The sequence below is a fragment of the Anarhichas minor genome, unplaced genomic scaffold (genome assembly GCF_050575085.1).
Source record: "Anarhichas minor isolate MPS153535 unplaced genomic scaffold, ASM5057508v1 ptg000020l, whole genome shotgun sequence".
NCBI lineage: Eukaryota > Metazoa > Chordata > Actinopteri > Perciformes > Anarhichadidae > Anarhichas > Anarhichas minor.
This window is the reverse complement of record NW_027466466.1, coordinates 331989-348720: the sequence shown is the minus strand read 5'-3', so window position 1 is coordinate 348720 and position 16732 is coordinate 331989. Positions and strand designations below refer to the sequence as shown.

The 16732-nt window shown below is 40.7% G+C and overlaps 1 protein-coding gene across 1 annotated transcript in view; it reads left to right on the top strand.

Annotated features, from left to right (window-relative positions):
* The window catches only part of LOC142954394 (myelin transcription factor 1-like), a 134165-nt gene that overhangs the window by 921 nt on the left and 116512 nt on the right, over positions 1–16732 (top strand). Inside the window, exons 2-3 of the mRNA XM_076095362.1 lie at positions 1623–1694; positions 3222–3331. Coding sequence (XP_075951477.1) covers positions 1623–1694; positions 3222–3331 — 182 coding nt within the window. The remainder of the gene's footprint in view (positions 1–1622; positions 1695–3221; positions 3332–16732) is intronic.

Here is a 16732-nt window from a genome sequence, read left to right as displayed (position 1 = left end):
TGGTGAAATTCCCACAACAAGCCAACATGGGTTCAAACTCCTGTGCCAGCAACCTCCGGGAGACAGCTGTTACATCAAATTCTGTGACCCACGATTTATTAATTAATGCATGGACTCTGGGCATTTTTGACCTTTTTTGTTTTTCTACAAATGATTAATCGAAAAAATAAATGTAAAAATCATTGTTTGTGAAAAACAAATGTTAGTTGCAGACCTACTGTATTTTGATAGCATTTACCAAAACCTTTGCCACCATGTTTTCATTTTGCTAGCTGTTAACCAAAACTCTTAACCCTATAATATTCATATTCGGTCACAAACTGTAAAGAACAAACATTTGACCCTATAGTTAGGGTGGACCGGGTAAGTTGCCAATTTTCATTTTCTGGTTTTCCTGGACGGTACTGAGCTTCAAAATCATTTTAATGGTGTGAACAAATCTAAATATATGGGCATGAGGTAATTTGATGTAATAATTTGACGGTAAAAATTAAGTTTTGTTTATAAGGATATACAAACTGTTGTTTAAGACTTCCCCCTCTTAGTCTGTTAGTCAATTTATCAGTCGTTTTGGTCTTAGACACTAAGATTTCTTTAGTTGATTAGTCATTTTTTTAATGCTTTTTTATGCCGAATGACTTATTCCCAAGAAACAAGAAGTACACCTCTGGTGAACACAAGATTTAAAGTGGTGCTTGTGTGTGATTCTTTGTGGAGAAACTTAGTTTTACAGATCTGTCTATTAAATCAACTAACCGATTAGTCGACAAAATGGGATGAGTTTTAGTTGACTAAGAATTTCTTTGGTGGAGGACAGCCCTACTTACTCATGCCCCTTTACATTTATTTTTATAATAACAAAGTTGTAGTCTTTTATGAGTCACAAGCTGTAAAGAACTTCCCAACAGGTACAATAGTCTATTTGATGACTTGATCCTCCTCATAGAATCTGACAGGTCAGAGATTTTCATTGTAACATCAAATCTGTCCTCTTCTCTTGCTGACCTCTGACCTTACTGGAGGGTGCAAGTGGAAAAAAGTTTCCCATAGAGAGAAAAATTAATTATGGAAAAATAGATTAATCAAGAAGTGTGAAAACCAGCACAGTACTACTACCTGACCGTATTCTTTAAGCTCTAAGTAGTTCTCCTACAGATATTACAAACTATACAAACCAAAATACTTCCTCTCCTTTCTAACCCCTGTATCTTATTGGATGCTGCATGTAGATCCTCTGTCCACATGAGGGCAGACTTTTTCTTCTACAATGACAGAGCTTTGGTGAAAATGAAACCAGTTGAACCACCTCCTGTTTACTGTAAATGTTTGAGAAGTGAGCTCAGCAACAGACAGCCGACAGCATCACGACCATGTTTTTCCTGAATGATGCGTAGCCAGTGAAACGAAATTTACTGAATCATCATTTGTTGATGAACAAAGTCCTTTTATTTCCATCATTGTTCATGAGATTCAGGGATCCCACAAACCTACACAGAACATTTTGAAGTCCCTTTGTCTTATTCAAATGCAGGCAAATGGAGGATTTGGAGACCTGACCGAGTTTCCTTTACATGCCAGCGTGTATTTGAATTGCAGGTGCTCTCCTGTGTCTGTTTGTTTAGGGAAATCACTGTAGTTCCTCACCTGTCCTCAACTCCTCCAGCGTCCAACAAACTTCAGCCGACAACATCCAGGTGAGAGTTTGTATTTGGGTTACTTGCTGTACAACTGTAGTATTTTTACAGGCTGGGAACAAATGTATGTTGTGGATATCATGCCATTATGAGTGGAGAACAGCTCATTCACACATTTTCTGGGATTATCAATTTGTAATGACTTTTTTTTGAGAGAGAGATTTTGAACCTTTGCCTCAAGCAGGTCTTGTGACATTTTGCCAGTGGGTTGTTTTTTTGGTTTGACCAGTGCCCTGAGGGAATAAGCTGAGAGTAGTAAGCTGAGAGGAGACACCAACAGAGTCACAAGGCCAGACAATGGGGAACTGTGTGTGGGACTACTGGAGTTGCCCGAGGCACAACAGTTTGCTTAGTTTACTTTGAACTTTTTCCTGCCAGACCTCTATTGCTACTTCTTAAAATGTCTTTTGGATGGGTGACATTCCTTCTTTAGCTATAAACTAAGTCTCCGCTGTAAATGCAAATGTGATTTTTTTTTTTTAACTTTGAACCCTAAAAAGCCCCCTATAATGCTATGTCTATGTCAGAATACACAGAGGATAACTCTTTTACTTTTCAAAATAAATGTACAATGTGCTTTCTCATGGCACATGCTCAGTGGAGTTATAGCCCCCAGCTGTAGTTTGGTTTGTGTGGCCTCCTTGTCTTGCTCTCCCTCTCACCCCTCAAAGGATAGCATTGGGATTTTTTTTCTTTTCCTGAAAGCAATTGAGTGTCAACAAAACCACTGTGACAGCATTTTTTAAGAAAAGATGAACTTTTTTTTACCTCTGTTGTCCTGCTCAGCTCTGCAGTTATTTTCAAGTTTAGAGAACCTTTGGGGAGGTATAGCTAAAAGTATGTGAAGAAAAGACTTTGAAGAAACGTTGCACAGACCATTGTTTAAATTGTCAGATTCTAACTTTTAAGCAGGAGTTTATTCAAAGCTTTCTTCAAAAGAGGTCATTTTTTTCTTCATGTCACTTTACACCCCTTTGAGATTTTGAAGCGCGATATCAATATTTAATATAAAGGTTTATAACACTATAATGAAATTATAAGCAGTCTGCATTAATGTAAAACATTTGTCAAGAATTATAACCTCTCCTATGAAGACATGTTTCACATTACAACTGCATTTGACTTTATTGTCCTTCAGTATCTGTTTATACAGCAGCCTACACTCATGGGGAGTGAGATTTGTTGACAGATGCATTAATAAACACTTAAATCTGTCATCACATTATAGTGTGTTATAAACACTGTGTTATAAATGCTAAGTAGGTGGACTTAAAGTAAAGTTTTTGTTGCTCATAATTCGTCTTTCTCAGTAATGTACAGTTTGACACTTTTCGCTTAAATCTATGGTCAGCTACATTAGTCATGTGAGAACATTGTTTTGATGGTATCAATAAATAACAACATATTTTTACCAACCTGAAGACTCTGTATAGTGACACAACTATTAAATGTCATTGAAGTTGTCAATAAGATGGCTCCACTGTGGACTGTAAAACAAAAGCTGATTTTTCTGAGTTGGCCCTTCAGGCACATGGTGATGTACAGCCAGATTCTTCATCTCAAGGTCAATGGGTCATCAACAGCCGTGCTCCCTCACTCTGAACAGGCCATGAAGGATGGTGAATTATCTGAGAAAGGTAAGACACACATCTCACTGTGTGTGTGTTTACTCCTCCCTCCTCTTCCAACATACAACACCATATTACTGTAGTAGAACCACAACGTACAGTTTAGTCTACATCAGGGATTTATACACGCTTCATCAAGCACTTGTAGATTTCCCCACTAGTTATCCTTATAACTAGTGAGCTTTCTGGGAACAGAAAACTGCCTGTACATGTCACCAGAAAATGACTCTGGAGAGTGCAGCGTTTATTCACTATTATACCTCAATGACACTGTGTCTGTATGTGAGCTCACATACTGTAGTCTCTATGTATACTGGACTAGAGAGAGGTTTGTGTATAGTGTCAAATACTACTGTATGTTTCATGATCCCCAAAAAACCCAAAGAGATTCAAGGCCTGGTCACACCATTACGGTGGCAGAGTGACATTCATCTGAACGTCTTCACTAAAGTTCTGGTCCTCTGTATTGATGACTGACTATACTTGCGGGTCTTTTTCAAACAATCAATCAAGTTTTATTTATATATCACATTTCAAACAAATCAAATGAATTTCAAAGTGCTTTACAAAGAGACGTATGTGTAAACATTAAAGGTAAAGGAAATAAATAAATAAATAAAATACAATTCTGAATAATTTGATCATGGTAAAACAGTAATAAAATGAAAGCAAAATTAAATATGAAAAAAGCACAGCATGAAAACACTGTATAAAATCAGACACAGTAATAAGCAATAATAATAAAAAACAAAATGATGAAACACTACATAAAAGCCAGACTGAATATGTTTTTAGTTTCTGTTTAAAAATATCAATATTTTCAGCTACTCTCAGATCCTCTGGAAGGCTGTTCCAACGTCTTGGACCAAAGCAGCGTCACCAAATGTTTTAGTTCTGCCCTGTGGAACAGCTAAGAGAGAGGCACCAGAGGATCTGAGGGGTGAGCTGCTGTAGCTGGCTAACACGCTAGTCAGTCACATAAGCTCCCCGAGCTTCTCTCTGTTTCCTCTACACCGGGCTGTGTGCTCCCACCTGGCAGGATTGTTCTCAGGATTCTACATCATTTAATTCAATGAAGAGTTACTGAAAGGGGAAAAATAGAGTCTCTCTATCGCTGACTGGACAGTGAGATCACACATATAGCATCAACTCTTGTCTCAAAACTGTCTTAGAACTATGCTGCTTTTATGCTGCAGTTTAAACTCACAGAGGAGGGCTGAAGAAAAATAGACGGTGCAACCGATAAGTTTCAATAGCTTCCTCCAGTTTGGACTCTCCAGCTCTTACTATTGCTCAACACACATTCTCATGTCAAATTTCAGTTGAACTTGATGTAAAAGCATCGTGTGGATTTACGTTGTCCCTGTAAGCCAATCTAATAATTAAGGCAATTACATTGAAATGAGTTGATTTTACAGCAAAATGTATGAAATTGATGTCCACTTCTTATATACAGTCTATGCATTGAGGCCTCATGGAGACGGTGACTCTCTGCTCCTGAGGAGAGAACTATTTTGGTGATATTCACTGGGTACACACACACACACACACACTAAGAGGTCTGAATGAAGATTTCAGTATCAGACTCTTTCTCTAATGGTAATATGTAAAGGGTTAATATGAGACATTCCATGGACTTGGTGAGCTCATTAGGATGATTCTGGACCTGTTTATCATCATGTGATCAGTATTGTGATGTGGGTTGATATGAATGTGGTTAGCAGGGCTACTCACTGTAAGTGATGTTGTGGTTTCTCTAAACATGTAATTATTTGTGTACTTGGTTGACTCCAGATGTAGATGTTGTTCCCTTCCTCTGTTATTATGGGCTCGAAATTGTAGAACCTGTTCCTTTAAGTTTGAGGGGCATCCTATTTCATATATATAGAGGCGGCTCTATTTAATTCTAGCCATAAAGGAGTGACAGCTACTGACGTCATGTTATTCTGATGAGCTGTGAGGTTTTAACCTTCCTATTGTTGTTCCTATATCTGTGTGCTTTTCTCAATATACATGTATATGTAACGTAGCCGGGTGTCGTGTGTTGTATGGTACACCAGTATCACCATGTGACTGACTATCATGTGACCATAGTGTATGTATTTAAAGATGGTGTCTCTGTTGATAACTAACTCTGAAGAAGAGCATTAGCTGGAAACGTCACTTGTAGATGTGATAATTAAATTCAATTCAATTTATTTATTTTGTATAGCCTAAAATCACAAATCACAAATTTGCCTCAGAAGGCTTTACAATCTGTACACATACGACATCCTCTGTCCCTGGACCCTCACATCAGAACAGGAAGAACTCCCCAAAAAAACCCTTTAACGGGGAGAAAAGAGGGAGAGACCTGAGGGAGAGCAACAGATAAATTAAGGGAGCCACAGTGTGCGGATCTTTATTTATATTTTAAAGCTGGATAGGAAGACATGTTTGTGAATAAACTGAAGTATATTACATACAAACGGTTTCATACCTCTGCAGCGGCGACGTCCGTCTGTTCCTACGTCCGCCAGTTGGTCTGATTCTGGTGAAGGAACTCCTCTTCAAATGTGGCACAAACGTCCACTTGGACTCAAGGATGAACTGATTAGATTGTGGAGGTCAAAGGTCACTGTCACAAAACACCTTTTTGGCCATAACTTAAGAATTGATATGGTAATTATGACAATTTCCCTCCAATGTAGAATAAAATGATGAAGTGAAGACATTTGTAGAAGCTATCTCATATCAAGTAATTCACTCATTTATCCAACAATGGTATAGATATGTTTTGCATTGCTCTGGGTGGAAATGAGTCGATATGGATTTTACTTTTGCTTCATCAATTTATATTATACATATATAAGGTATTATATAACAATGATGTTTTCATAGATGAAGTCTAGAAGAGAGAGGTTAGAGATGACAGGAGACATCATAGTATGGCTGTGAGGAAATGCAGCAGAGGGGTGTGTGACGGGATATCCAAGAGTAGATGTGTAATTATTTTATCCATGCAGAAGATCTGCATAACTCTACATATATTTTGTCCATTTGTGCTTTACTGAGAGCAGAAGAAGAAGAGGAGGAGGCGATATAGTGCGTGGCGTGGTTTGTGGTGTGCACTTATCGTAAAATAACCCTTGGACAAAGTGAGGCAGTGTTACTGCTGCTGTGCTTTTAGCAAGTACCCATCTTTACCTCAGTGTTGTTATCACCATACTTATTATGGATTCACACACACACACACACACACACACACACACACACGAAGGAAACCGCCCCCTATAGTCATTCCAATCGACTCACTCGGTTTAGCTTTTGGGAGAGATTGCGTGTTTGTATGTGAGTGTGTGTGAGTTGGTGTGTGTGTTTGTACATGCCCAGTAGACTGAGTTATGAGCGTGAATGGAGTGAATGGTATTTGACCATGTGCATTGTGTTTTATGAGATGAGCAGGCTTTAATGACTCTGTCACCAGTAAATGGGCTCTGATTTGTGGCACAGCTGTCGCTCCTCACTCTGATCAACTCAGGCCTTCTGGAGACACACACACACCGACACACAGGCACACAGGCACACACACACACGCACACACACACACACACACACACACACAAAAACACAGCAAATATTCCATACCCTCACCTAAACATCCTTATGAAAGCATATATGCTTACAGTGCAGTTTGCTAGATTGGGATTCTGGCACAAACACTCTCATTAACATGTGTTGTCAATACAGAAGGTAATTGCAATCTGAGGTTTGGTCAGAGAGAAATTACAGCTGTTCAGATGCAGGCAGCAGTAAGACATTAGATGACATAACCAATCAATGCACTCCATTCCTCAGAGGTACCACTGATCTATAATGTGGAATTAGTGTGGCTTTGATCCCATTTTTGTGGATCCAGTATAGGTAGAGTTATGTTTTTCATTTACACACTGTGCAGATGTAGGAGGGAGGCGATTCCTCCTGAACCAAAGAACCAATTTTTCCATGCATACACCCTGCTGAGATACAGGGATCAATACAATATCACAACAGTGAAGTACATTCAGAGAGATGCAAAAAAAATATAGTACAGTATATGCAAGCATTCCTGGTCAATGCGGATGTTTTGGTTCTGATTCTGAAGTTTACATGCGTTCATAACGCATGAGTTTTCTGGTTGTGTTGTATGTGTTCTATCTTTGGTGATGGAGCTGGCTGACGGGATCAAGATAGCCAGATTTCTAATGCTGCTAATCTTGTAACTTGTACCTTTAAAGAAAGGTAAAAGTTACAAGATTAGCAGCATTTCTATTGCCTCTCAACGGATCTAAACAGGGCGACTGCTGAGCCGGTGGCTTGCAGCTAACGGTGAAAACAGCGCCACAGTACACAAATGTTCCGACAGACGCTAACAGTTTTTACCTGAGGGGGAACCGGAGGGTGGGTGCTATGCTTCCACAACGACGCCGTTGGTCAGATAGGTGTTATCAGCTGTAACCGCTATATGAGAGCAGAGGGGGGAGCTAACCAGAGGGGCACGCTCACAGGCACTAACATGCACCAAAAGCATACGTGGGAGGCCTGGCTATGTCAACAAAGCCAGGAGCAGCTCCAATGACAACCCACAAAGAGGGACACTTATCAGCTTAAGTGTGCGCTATATTTAGAATATTTTCACACCTTTACCAACAGCAAGGTAAAATTTTGAAAGTATTCTTGATTGATCCATTTTTTTAGGTGGGACTGGTTTTTAGGTGTCTAAAACAAGTCCACAGCAGTACATTGCTTTGCTCTGTCCCGGGACCCTCACATCGGTACATGAAAAGCTCCCCAAAAAACCCTTTAACAGGGAGAAAAAAGGAAGAGACCTGAGGGAGAGCAACAGAGGAGGATCCTCTATCAGGATGGACAGAAGTGTGATAGATGGCATGTGTACAGAATGAACAACGTAACAGAGTTACAACACATTCAATGCATATGACATGAATTATTCATATAATGAGATGTGTCCACCAGTAGACATATGGCAACACTGTTTCCACTGCGGTTGCTATTCTCGCGGGATGTCATGATATTGCGTGATTTTTGCCAGCTGCCTGGCAAGGTAAGGTGATGTGGTCAGACATGTAGAGTGAAGCTGTAGATACAGAGCAAGAGGAGGCATCCCAACCAACACAAGAAGAGGAAGAACACTGGTTACATTCTCACCAGTTGTTTTCACACTGGAGTTCACTTTGACAGTATTTTGTCAACTTTTGAAATGAAAGATGAGAACATTTAGTTTTTTTGTTTTCCTTGGGTATCCTATCCTTTGTGAGATTTTTATACTGTATTGACTGAAGTCAGTCTGGTATTTATTTGCACCTGTTGACCTTAAAACACTTGTAATGATTGTTCTCAGGATCCTTAAAGCTTCCATTTTGACAGAATTTCAGTTTGACTGTTTTGTGCTGTTTTTGTTTGTATCGCAGAAAATGATGAAATGTGATGAAGTACGGTATGGTTATTTTAGAACTTTTCTTTTCTTGAATTTATAGAAAATAATTTGTATAGTGACTTTTACCATAACCGTGATATAAAATGACACATACCTTAGTAAGACATTTTGGCCATATCGCCTATACGTATGAGACTTCTTGTGAAAACTGAACTGCGTGTGTAAATCCGTTGATGGCACCTTTCGATTATTTTTCACTGTGAACTTGATGACTTCATAGCAAGATGTTGGAAACCTACTTTACATCAACTTGATTATTGTTATTTGAACATGTTTGGTAGAATTTTTAGTTTTGGTAGAATTGTGGTCCCTGCTAAAAGCTTTGACGGAGTGTTGTTATTACTTCTCACCAGCAGATGTCCCTGTTGCAGAGTATTTACTGACTTTTACGTTGTGAGTTTTCAGTGTTTTGCTTTCCAGCAGTCATCCCTCTCCTCTCCTCTCCTCTCCTCTTTACTGCATCAACTTACAGACAGTCAAACGGTTGCATTGATCCAGCCATCTGTCTTGTTTACTCTGCAGACTCACAGCTTACTGACAGTGTAACAGGTGTGCCCTTTTCATTTCAGGAAAATGTTCAATCTTATGACGATGTATGTGTGAACTCACTGCCGTCCTGAACATTATCAAGTTTGTAATGGTGTAGCATGTTATGTTCCCTCTCAGTATCGTGTTCTTTCCTTTGTGTCTTTCACTCTCTTGTCTACCTCTTTCTGTTTGTTTAGCCGTGAGTCGCAGCAGCGATTCCGCTCATGTATGCTGCACCTTGTTGACTTTCGCCTCATTAGAAGGCCAAATGAATATGACGAGTTGTGACATTAGGCTACAGCTGGAACAAATGTGCCAGCCGCTCACTCTCCGGCCTTGCCAATTTCCCTCTCTCCATTTCTCACACACACACACACACACACACACACACACACACACACACACAGACGTGTGCCCACTTATTTTTCAGGGAAGGGCCTGGTGGGGTTGATGGGTTTGCAACAATATTGGAAATGTAGATGGGCCTCTGTTTTGAATTGGATTGCACGCTTTGATGCAGAGACAGATTGTAAACTGTGATTTTATTAAATCCTTCATTAGGATTCATCAGTGAGATTGGATCAGAAAAAGGTCACTGTGCAGATGCGCCCCCCCACCTCTCTCCTCTTTGCTCCATCCCCCTTATATATGCCCTCCTCCCCTTTCTCTCTTGTTTACCCCCTCTTTCCTTCTCTCTCTCTCTCTCTCTTTCCACTCAGCGAAGCATAGGGGACCCACTCTCACCCACCATCTCTCCCTCATGCTCTCCTATCTCTCTCTTCACTCGCTAGCCCTTGCCCGAAACAAATTTGCGATGAAAATGGGAAAAAATGATCATCATGGGCCTGCTAGAGAAACACAAGGTGAAAGTGACATTATCCTCCCCGCCCTGGACCCCCACCCTCCTCCTTTCAGCCATCTAGGCTGGCGCCAGTGGGGACGCCTGTGCCACAAATCATTTGTATACTCTCATTTCTGCAAGCGGCCCGTGATGTTGCTTACTGCTTAGCGAGCAGATGACTTTCAGAAAGAGGAGTGAATTGGGAGGAGGAGGGGGGGGGGGGGGGGGCAATTTGCCAGCGTGCAAGTACGTCTGTGGGAGTTGGATCTGAAATTGAGAGGGAAATTGTGCGTGCCATATGTCAAGTTCTGCAAAGGAGGTTTTCATTGTGCACCTATATTGTGTGTGTGTACATGCATATGTGTGTTTGTGTGTCTTGTGTTTCAGAATGAAGCATCTGGGTTGTTTATTGAATCACCTTCGCCATTGTCTGCATTCCCTGCTATTATCACTGAAAGAGCTGCAGCACCCCCCCCCCCCCCCCCCCCCCCCCCCCCCTTAACAACAAGGAAATGGGAAATGTGGCTCACATATTGTCTGTAGCTAGTGTTTGGTCATCTTTGTCTCTCTCACATGTGCACACACACACACACACCCTTCCCCCATCCCTGCCCAGTGTGAGACATCATGATTCTTCTGGTACACTGAATACATTCTCCATGCAGTCTGAGCATTTGTCCGTGCAGGCAAACATGTGACATTACCAGTATTATTTCACCTCCAGCACAACACACACACACACACACACACACACACACACACACACACACACACACACACACACACACACACACACACACCTGAATCCCCAGGTTCATAAAACAACCATACACAACCATACATTAAGTGCATGCATGCACGCACAGATGCACGTTCACCTTCATGTGCACACAAACACTTTCCATGCTTGTGTGCCTCCACACCCCCCACACTCACAAACACACACACACACACACACACACACAGACAGATATCCTGACATGAATACATAAATATGCGCATACGCGCTCATACACACAAACATCACCTTCCTGCATACAAACATAAACAGTCTTATTCTCTCTCTCACCCCAGCACAACCATCCACCCACACACATACGCACACACACACACACACGCACCCACAGTCAGGTTCATGTGGAGTAAATATAGAGCGGAGACACTGTGGCACAGTGACCTGCAGAGGAACCCACACACTCCGCCTGCTAGTTCCACAGGGCCCCGTGCTTTCAGGAAAGCCATGCAGTATTTATGGCTCAGTCACAGGGATCCACGAGGCAGGATGGTAGACGCAGCAAACACATTGGAAGTGCGCTGCAAGCGGCTCAGAAGGGCTCTGTTGGTATTACACAATATGAATCGTAGGTAGGTCCGCTGTGGGTTCTTGTGTTTGCTGCGTGATATGTGAAGCGGAACGGCTTCCTTTCCCAAAGTGTATTTCATTTTCATATTTGAGAATTCTGATTCTGTTTTTGTATGGATGTGTCTTAATGCACTGTTACACGTGTGCACGTGTCTGTGTGACTGCCCGTTTCATGCGCATGTGTGGTTTGGTGTTTCATGTGGTTGTATGTGTCCTCTTTACGCTCCACGGCCTGCTTTGAGAAATAGGTCCATTCCTCATTATTACCCCAAAGGCTGTCTGAGTGGGGACTGTCTCAAACATACACACACATACTCGTAGACACACACTTACAGAGGGAGCTCCCTGTGACCCACATTCATCAGATCCAACCCTGTGGGGCCTCCAGGGAGCTTCAGGGGAGTCGTGCCCCCGGCATGGTGCACCGTGACAGGGATTCAAAGATATGCAGCCCCTGAACCCTGGTGCTTCTGTCCAGAGGAACATGCTCAGTTTGAACTCTGAACGGACTCTTAAAGGATAGGTCCACAGTTTTAAAGCCAATCGTAATACAATACTTGCATACCCAAATGTACATGGAAACTGTTTTTGGTTGTTGCCATTGTTCCATAGAGTATGAACGGAGCCGTTTATACTCTATGTGCTGTGCGCTGCATTATTGTCTGAAATGCCAGAGGGAATACAAACAAAATGAACTGTGAAGAATGAAAAGACAGTGAGTGTAAGCCATAGATATGCCCATAGACTGTAGGTGAAACCGGCAAAATGGCATAAACCAACCTCCACAATGCCGAGGAGGATTGTGATTATCTGTTAACTCATAGTTCATATTCATGGACTACTTTATTGCTTTTGTACAAGCTCTGTAAAGAAACATGTTAAGTATTACATGTATTATAAAGAAGTGTAGGTTGAATATCCTGTAAACAATTTGATTTGGCACCAAAATATTTTCTCAAATGTAGATTTTTAAGACCTGTTTCTAAAGCATCTCAAAAAGAACTGGCCTTCTTTGTCTAAGCCCTAGACATGTAAAAAGTGTTTTTATCAGTGAACGATTTGTGACAGTCACGTGATCGCACGCAAGTAACACAAATTCAGAGATGCTCGACCAAGTGCCGCGACCACTCCCACTGGCTGTGATTACATCATTTTCTGGCACCTGCAGGCGTATTCGTTTCAAGCAGTAGCATGCTAACATTAGCAATGAACAGTACAGCTGAGGCTGATGAAAATAGTTCATTTTGCAGGTATCTGGTCATAAATCACTGTGCTACACAGAAAATTTGACCTGATTATGGCTCTAATTGAAAGGTCAGGGGATCACCAAAGTTATTACAATTCCCCCCAAAAGCAGGCGTGAATATGTGTACCAAATCCATGACAATCCATCCAATAGTTCCTGAGACATTTCAATACCACAATACCACAAATAATAGAAGATAAAAAAACAGACAACAGCACAGTAAGAAAAAAAGAGACTCGAGTCTAATCTTCCTGTTCAGCTCCAGAACAGTTTCCTTGCTTAACCAGCATTATAAAACTCAACTGTTTGAGTCTGTCCCTACTTTCTTTCTCCCTTCATCATCCATCTGAAAAAGACAGCCATTTTAATAGTTAAACCTCTGCAAGTGTAAGTTGAAAGTTAATATTGGATCACAGTTTCAGTTGGAGTTCAAAGTTTTGGTGGTTAAATGCAATCTAAGTTGAGAGTAAAAACTAAGCTGATGTTTTATGAGAAGTTTGAATTGAATCTTTCTTAATTTTATGATAGCTTTAAAATGTGCAACATGATTAAAGTTAAACTATTTAATTCAAGTTAAACCATGATTTAATCTGGTTTAAATACGAATCCTAGTTGGTGTACCCAGCCTATATGATTCATCCTCTAGGGACCATGAATATATCTACTAAATGTTATGAATATATGAGCGAGTTACTGTCTGTCTTTGCATTTAAACACAAGCAAGGATAAAGACTTTAAGGTTATTTGAGGGATTACATATTTTTCTCAGCTGCATTAGATAGTTTACGGCGAGGAGAATTTGGGTGTAAGGGTGTTTATGATATGAACAAAACAAACTTATTTTCCTAACGTGCCAGCAATGCCCTACTGACTGCACTGAGGCCCACAGCTCTCCAAAGCCCAGTCAGCAAAATGCAGAAGCCTTTCTTCAACAAATATAAATCACTGAAGCATTACGAGAGCAGTAGTCATTGAAATGCAGTTTTATGATAAGGAATTTTCAGTTTTTCATAGATGATAGATAATGGGTGTGTTTGTCTTCTCTTTGTGAAATGCTGTTTCTGGGGAAAAAAAGTGTTGTTTTCCGAACTTCCCCAAAGTCTCAGTCAAAAGACAAAATTTGTTTATGTCCTCATTGTGGATGTGAAACGCGTCTCTCACCAGCACACAGTGTTTTAACTGCCGCTTTGTATGAGCTCAGGTGTCACACAAAGTTGTCTTGTTTTGCAACAGAGCTCTACTTGTGACGAACTGCAAACTTTTCAACCAAGTTGGAGAATAGGCACTTTGATACTTGAATCTTTAGTTTGCTGCCTCCTTTCTCAGACCAGGTGGGCGCCATTGAGAGGGAAATCTCCTCTTGGAGGCTGTAAGTTTGGGGTTGTAACTCATGAACGGGATGACTTTGAAAACACACAGGCTGCCGAGTGAGTGAGTTTTGTAGACACTGAGCTCCTTTGCGGTTGCGTTCTTCAGCCCTCATGAATAATTCGGCAGCACCGCTTGTCACTGTCGTTGTTGTTGTTGTTGTTGTTGTCGGCTGTGGTGTCACTCCTGTCTGAGTGAGACTGAGGAGACAGAGGACTCTTTACACTTCAGTCTCCTCTGCACTTCCTCTTTCATTCACAGGGAGAGGAAGCAGCGGGGCTGTGTGTCTGTATATATATATATATATATATATATATATATATATATATATATATATATATATATATATATATATATATGTGAGAGAGAGAGAGAGAGAGAGAGAGAGAAGGCTGCCTGTCTGGCATAATGGCCTGTTTGTGCCCCAGTATTGGTTTGAGAAGCAGGCAAGGAAGGAGCCACGGAGGTCCTAAGTGAAGAAAAACATGCTTTCTTGTTTTTCTTCCTGCATGTGTTGATATTTCAGCAGTTTTACTGGAATAGTTTGACACTTGTAAATACATGCATTCCCTTTCTCCATGAGAGGTAGATGAGAAGATTGATACCAATACTGGTGAATATGAAGCTAGAGCCAGCATGTGGAAACGTTTGTGGATCAATACACACATTTTTGCATTATCTGACTGACTGAAAAGAGACGGCCTTTCGATGTGGTCACTTTCTACTACAACAGTCATCTCTGAATAAGAGGAACAAATAAAGGAGAAAAGGGTGTTGATGAGAGGAGACGTTCCAATACCACTTTTTTATTCTTGATTCCGATATATATACCAGTGTGTTAAAAACAAATATATACAGACTTTTTCCACCACCATCCCAGAACCGTCACAAAAACGAATTCCAACCGTCCGGAAGTCCGAAATGTTATTCTTTTACTGTTTTTGTCATCTATAGTGGTTATTTGCATCAAAACAAACAATTCAAATGATTAGAAGATAAATTGTATTCTTGATTGTATTTTTACTCACGTTTTTGCTTTGTTAAAACTTAATTGAACAAGATTACATTTGAACATATGATAATTTATGATTTACCGTTGACAGAGCTTTAACGCATCATAATGTAACTCAATGCAACCTCCATCAGCGTTAGCTGTTAGCCCTGTGGTTAGCTCCGCCAAGCAAGACTATGCTGCCCACTGGCTACTAACAGCTAACGTTAACTAGCTCTCCTCCTGCTGATTTCAACACGGATTAGTTGTTAACAATTTAGCATTATCAGGGAAAAATAGGATGCACAAGAGTGTTTAACCACAGGTGTGTAGTACTAGTCTGCATACGTGCAGTAGGCCGATCAGGAAGGATGTACGGATCAGGTAGTGATTGACAGGTGTTGTTGTTCTACGGTAGCGTAAATGATCTGATGAATGATCTGATAACGTTATATCAGATCGGTGCATAAACTCGTACTGGCCGACACCCGATCAAACGTTTTCGGCTGTGTCGGAGGCTACAACTCTATTGGTAAGAACAGCAATCATGTGTTGTCAAGATGAAGATCGAAATGGAAACAGGAGGTAAGTTATATCAGTTATGGAGGCCTGGCAAGAAATAGACCCCCTCTTTAAGCCACTGTAACATTTTCAAGTTAAGCTGTCCATCATTGTCAATGGACACGCATTGAAAGAAGTAGTAAGCAACTTCAGTGCAGGGCTGTTTATGTTCATTTATGTTATTAAATGACTCCGAAATACTTTTTGGAATTTGATTAACAGATGTTATATTGGTTAGAAATGATTATTTTCTGTCTTTCTCTAGTCCACGTGGCTACAGCAGGTGTTATTGTTGGTGCAGGAGGTATAGGACCTTCAATCAATTCTACAGATTAGTCTCTGAACAATAAAAACATAACGGATCTTACAAAGTGCTTTTGTGTTTTTAAATTTACATTTATCCTTACGACATTGTTAATATATTGCTGCTCTTTTTGACTACGGCTGTTTATTGATAGTGCATCATGCTGCCATAGGTGTTGATGTTTCCTCTCTATTAGGGTCTAATTATATTTCGGGTCTCTTTGGAATGTGCATCAGGTGCTGGTAGGTTTTCAACCCGTCTGTTTTGTATTGGGTCCCATATTTTGGACGACCTCGACTACAAAGCACATGCTTTTTCATAAATTTGCAATTCTAAAAAAATGGCATAGCTGTTCCATTATGGGTTAGACTAGTCTGTATAATTTATTGCCCTAAAAAAGTAAATTTGATCCATTTAGAGTTACATCTATATCACAATACTACTTCCCAAATACAAGCAGCTATGATAATACATATGTTACAATGTAGTGACTGTGGGTTGTCTCATCATGCAGTGCAGTATAATGTGGCTGCAGTCAGAGGGAACCCCCCCAATACACACACACACACACACACACACACACACACACACACACACTTCAATAAGCACTCCTCTGAAATAAAGTGAACACTATGCAGACAAAATAAATGAGCGTAGAGAGGAGTGTGATGGAAGGTGTGTGTGTGTGGGATGGAGGGAGGGGGGGGGCTCTATTTGCATGCAAATAGCCAA